This window comes from Sinocyclocheilus grahami, unplaced genomic scaffold, assembly GCF_001515645.1.
Source record: "Sinocyclocheilus grahami isolate Dianchi unplaced genomic scaffold, SAMN03320097.WGS_v1.1 scaffold20.1, whole genome shotgun sequence".
NCBI lineage: Eukaryota > Metazoa > Chordata > Actinopteri > Cypriniformes > Cyprinidae > Sinocyclocheilus > Sinocyclocheilus grahami.
In genome coordinates this window covers 658,444-664,638 of record NW_015505199.1, presented here as the reverse complement: position 1 = coordinate 664,638, position 6,195 = coordinate 658,444, and the positions used below count along the sequence as shown (strand labels likewise).

General features: G+C 34.3%; 1 protein-coding gene across 1 annotated transcript in view; it reads right to left on the bottom strand.

Moving 5' to 3' along the window:
- Positions 1 to 368: 368 nt before the first annotated feature.
- LOC107555684 (leucine-rich repeat-containing protein 38-like) overlaps positions 369 to 6,195 on the bottom strand; it is a 23,621-nt gene continuing 17,794 nt past the window's right edge. The window contains exon 2 of the mRNA XM_016238553.1: positions 369 to 3,643. Coding sequence (XP_016094039.1) covers positions 3,396 to 3,643 — 248 coding nt within the window. The 3' untranslated portion in view covers positions 369 to 3,395. The remainder of the gene's footprint in view (positions 3,644 to 6,195) is intronic.

Here is a 6,195-nt window from a genome sequence, read left to right as displayed (position 1 = left end):
GAGCTTAAGCCCCAGAGAAGTTATCTGTGGTCCTGACAGACTGCAGACATGACCTGACAGTTAATTATCACCCATGGAATGACGTCACAAGCGTTAGTACTGGGGTGTGAAATTAGTCAGTACAGTGTCTTCTAGTGTTTAGAACCCAATTTCAAATTTTTTGTTCCTAAAATGACTAAATCCATTAGATTCATGGCTAATCAATCGTTATGTGGAAATGTAACACTTAAACACATCTGTTTTAGCTGGACATTGCTACCTATAGGAATGGTAAGAATAATGAAAATCAATGTAAAGAAATAAAAGATCAGTCAAAAATAGCTTACTGTTTAATATGATATTGTATTTCATCAACAGTGTACTGCCATATGGAGTAAAAACAAAGTACTGGATGATGTCGCCACTGGGTCATGCAAGAAAAACCTTCATTTACATTTTTCCCTCTTTCTTTGTACTATAACTACATAGTAGTTGGTTTTCTAGGTATATGTGGTGTTCAGTTAAGACGGAGAACAAATATACTCCACGTAATGATGCAACACACATCTTTACTACATCGCTCAGCGTGACAGTTATGACACAGGATATGACTGACGCTGAGAGCTCTGGGCTCTTTTCAAACGACACATACTGAATTCAGAAACAGACGGTACAGCAATGAACACACTAGATTTTACTTGCTATTGTAGACAATGAAGGAAAGTATTGATTATTGAAATTTGATGCATTTTGTCATTGCAAATGCCGTTATTCTGCAAAACCTTGCATCCAATCCGTGTAAAATAAGCTATTGTTCTGTTTGTAGCACTAAAAAATTATGGGTCACGAGTTTCCTCAGGAATTTCAAATAAGTTTTTGATTTATGATTTAACAATTTAAAATATAAGTTCAAATAAGATGCTTAATTTTATTACTGATTCTCCTTTTATAGCAACCTTTTAGCAACTTATGCTTTAAAACACATCTTTATTTTTTGCAAATTTCGCATTTGAGGTTTGACTGTGTATAATGTACAGTATGTTGTAGAACAAACATACATGTCTAAATTATATTGTTTGCTCTCATTATTATTATTACTTTCTATTTGTTATTTCATAATGCAAAAAAAAATGCTATTCAAATAACCCATTCGAAATTCCAACAGAAAACTATGCCGAGGTCTACCTACAAATTGACGTCATGACTGAACAGTTCTATTGTCATGGCATAGTAAGTGTCTACAGCATTCGTATATAATTAAAATTTGTAACAATAATACTTACATACATATTCATAGATTAATTGGATTTTTTTTTCTGGTTGGTTGAACAGCTATAAATAGTTGAGTATATATATGGAAAAAAAAACATGAAATCATTCAGTATGACAATATTATAGCTGCAGGTTTGATTTCTGCTGATGAAACCATGCTACAGTCTAGCTTTGTGCATACGGGTCAACCGTGTCCTGACACCAGAACATTTACATTACATTAATATGCATTCGTGTTTCTTACATCCAACACAATATGATGGCTGAAGTTGTGTGAGCAGAATAGAATTAGTTTAAAATAAGATGCTCTTTGAATCACAATGGTTTCTTTTTCCATCGCCAATATTTTGAAGGCTAGCACACTGTGTGCTTCATTTCACGGATCCAATTAATTATTAATGCACTGCAAAAATAAAGTTGTGATACCTGTCTAGGAAGCTAAGAGCTATATATTCTCGAAATAGTACATCCAGGGCTTCTGTTTATGGGCAGCAACAGTGGAACAGAGGATGGTGATAGACATTAGGATATTAATGAACGTGATTCTTGAAATTGTGCAAAATGCATTATCCTAATTCTATAGACAGATGAAGCCCTTTCAAATAAGGATATGAAAGAAGCAAGACTGATATAACTATTCATAAAGGAAAACACAAACAATCAAATGTCTTTTTCTGACATTCGAAAATAGTTTCCCCCACCCGGCCTACTGACAAAATAATTTTCTTGGAAGTGATGGAATTGACATTATGAACAGAAATATATGCCATTTAGTTATACACTGTATTATTATTAGTCGACACAGCAATCTGAAGACACATGAATGTATAGTGGCCTCAAAACATATTTGGACACTTAAGTCACACTTAAAAATGTGTGAATGTCATTCTGTTAGAAAACAAAATAAGGGACATCAGCAGAATGCGGAACCTTTTCTCAGTACAAATTTCCCATTTCTGGGACTTTTTTGCAATCGCTTTTCACCATATGGTCTCAAGGTCATTTTTTTTGTTGTGTATATATTTAACTTCATTTAATTGAATTACTTAATTGAATTGAAATGTTTGATTATATCATACAATTAACTGTTTTTTATTTAAACCAAACAGGCATCTTTTTGTGATGTGTTTTGCTTTGCTTGGTTCCGTTATTTCGTTACGTATTTCAATTACAATATATAAGTCTGACTTAAATGCCCAAATACTTTTCTGGGCCCACTGTATGCCTTTTCAAATATACTTTTAAGACAGGAATAACTGAATAATACAATGACATTTGTAGCATGTATGTATCTCCATCTCATAGATATTGTCTTTAGTCACATTTAGGATATTATATATCAATATATGTGAGTAGTACCATAATTACGCTAAATAAATGTAATCTTCCTAAGATCATAAGCTTTTTTTAAAGAAAAATAAATCTATATTTCAAAACCCAAAACCTCAGTCCCTCAGTCAAAGCGTTCTTTGGCAGATCTGGGATGAACCAGTGTACCTGGTAGTTTGAGGGCCATTTTAAAGTGCGGTATTTGACACAACTATTCACATTAAGCTCCATTCTAAACTTTCGGTTTCAGGTAATGCTTTCGGAAATCTCTCTAAGATCTTCAAGTTATTGTTTTCTATCCTTTCAAAATTGAGGAAAATGGCTTCCATCAAATATTCTTGGCTGTATGAAGTTGCAACATTTGACTTCTGATTCACCTTGCATGACGTATATAGCTATTATTCCTCATCATGGATATCAGTGCTTGTCTGAACCATTGTTGTCTACATGTGCTAATTTGGCACAATCGACAAGTAGTTGCTAACTTTATATCGACTACATTAAGGGAAACTCTACGGACACAAGTATTCAACGACACTGAAAACTCGACTGCAGGACAAGATCTCAAAGAATTTCCTTTCAACAACTAAATCCCTGGAAGTCTGCATACTAAGGCTTGCTTTCAGACCAAATATACTTTGATTTTGAGGGTACTGTGTCTGTACTGGTCACTTTGTTAGTGCTGACACTATCGTTCAGGTTATTTCTGCCAAGTTCTACCTGGTGTCTGTTCAGTCACGCTGTTTGTTTGAACTCTTGTCAGGAACTGGCAGCTCTGAATCATACTGAAGGTCGTTCAGCTCTAACCTCCCTCCTCATTCTTCGCTCTCCTCCTCGTCTCCTTTAGTGCCCTTGCTCCAGCGCTGAAAACAGTGGACGGTGGACGCCAGGAAGAAGCTGGCCATGATGGCGGCCACTGAGACGGAGATGCCTGAGAAAATGATGATGAGGAAATCGGTGAGGGTGAGGGTGATCTGGCACTCCCGAAAACTGTCCTGGGAGAGCTGGCTGAGAGGCACGCGCCGTCCATCGGTGGGCAAAGAGCACTCCATACCCTCTATACCTGTATAAGCAGCACAAAAACAGTATAGCATAGCACAGTTTTTAGGTGTATTAACCAAATATTTGTATTAAGATCATAATTACATGTGACTTTGAGAAAGACTCCACATTACAATGGTTAGATCAATGTATATAGTTTCGATCAAACAAACTATGGCATTTAAAAAAAGAAAAGAAAAATAGTTGCTTAAACAGATTTAGGTCTAAAAACCTTTGCGGTCTTCTTCTGACTGTTTTACTGCATGGGCTTTTGGGTAATAGTCTGCATTAGAGTGTGGGGGTGGCAAATGGGCATACTGAGCTTCAAAAGGTGGCCCTTCTGATTCATAAAATGATAAAAGGGACACCTTATGGTTTCCAGGGTTGTGTGTTGTGATTTCCTTTTAAATTTGTATAACTGTAATTTGAATTTCAATGTAAGATAGTTAATTAAAATTAAAATAAACTGAAATTCAAAGGAATGTATACAAATGTTTTATTAGAAAAGCAAGAGTTTAAATATGGCTTAATGGCCTACTTTGAACGCCTTGAAAATATTAATACTTTTATTCAACAAAGATGTATTAAATTTATCAAAAGTGATAGTAAAGAAATTTATAATGTAACAAAAGATTTATATTTTGAATAAATGCTGTTCCTTTCTACTCAAGGAAGAATCCTGAAAAAAAATGCATCACAGTTTCCACAAAAATATTAAGCAGCACAACTGTTCTAATAATAATAAATGTTTCTTGAGCACCAAATCAGCATATTAGAATGATTTCTGAAGGATCATGTGACACTGAAGACTGGAGTAATGGCTGCTGAAAATTCAGCTTTGGCATCACAGGAATAAATTAAATAAAATATATTAAAATAGAAAACAGTTATTTTAAATTGTAATATATATTTTTTAAATTACAATTCAGGTAATTATTATTTTTTTGTATTCCAAAGCAATTTCCTGTGGGGTGTGAGCAATTGAATTCTAATTCACACTCATTGAACTGAAAGGGAGCCCATTCTTAAACTCTGAATTTTGTACAACCCTGATATATAGACATGGATATTGTCTGAATATCTCATATTTTAATAATGATATCACTGGACTAAATACACAACAGACAAAATAATGTTATTACATTAATAGTACAGATTTATTAGTTTACATCAAAGGACTGGACAATTGTACTGGATGGCCATTCAGATCAGATTCATCTGACACAAATGGAATACCTGGACTTGTTTCAAGAACTTTTTGAATATTTTTATATGGAAACGAAATGGCAGGGGGCTTATGAGATAGCCTAAAATAGCTCTCATGTTTATTTATGTCACTATTTGACTAGGACAGGAGTCAGATTGTCAGCGCTCACTCATTTAAAACAACATACACACACATATACACTCTCAGTATGGCCCCGCTGATTTACTGCTGCATGTTAATGAGACTGAATCAAGAGCATGTAAGAATTGGGCACGTCAACTGCACATAATCATGAAATCCACAGAGAGGAATATCCGTCAACAACTTTCAGCTGCACAGAGAAATATAATCAACTCTTATTATATAAATGTAAATTATATATTTGTGTATGTGAGTAGATGTTAATAATAGTGTGATTAGAGTTTACATGGAGGAATCTAACAGAGAAAAAAGCATCTTCATCGAATGAACGGAAAGTAAAAAAATAAGAAAGACAAGTAAATGAGTTGTGAAGATGATATCAAGGCAGGCTTGTTTTCTTCTATGGCTGATTGCTTAGAAATAAAACAGCAGGAGCATGTCATGAGATTCAAAGATGATAAAACAAGCAATGGGCTTTTTGTTCGTTTCTCTCTCGCGCAGTCAGAACGTGCAGTCTCACAGAAGAATGGGAGTGATGACATGTTCGCTCTCATTGCTTTTAACAGCCAGGTCGCACTGATGCACTGGAGTGTGAGGCTCTGTGTGGGAGATGTAACTATATCCAGAGCAAACTCACAGTCTGTGTGGGATATCTGCACAACGGCAGAAGTGTGAATCTAGCTTCTCTCATTTCCACTTGCTCTGTACTGTAAAACACAGCAAGCATTTTATATGGTTTAACTAATATTTTACAGTAAATTACTATTTTCAAAATTTTACTATGAATTCAGTGCACACAAGGTCATATTCACTCATAAGATAACATATTACAATAGGGGAATAACATAAGCACTTGCATTTAATTTCTAAAATTATGTATAATCTAAAACATTTAATAAATAATGATAGGTTAACGGTAATATTTTACAGTAAAATACTATATTCAGAAATGTACAGTGAAATCAGTTCAACAATTTGGTGGAATACACATACAGTGTGACTGTAAGACTTTGCTCTTTATACTTTATTTAAAATTGAATTAATCAACTGCAAGGCCTTATGGGAATGCTCCCATATATGTGATCCTACACTAAAAAAAAAAAAAAAAGATTGGTGGTGAAAATTTTGACTCAGAAATTAATAGTAAATTTCAATTTTTATAGTGTCAATAGTGTATTCTTGTAAAATATACTCCAATGATCTCTGTATTATTTACAAATTCGGGG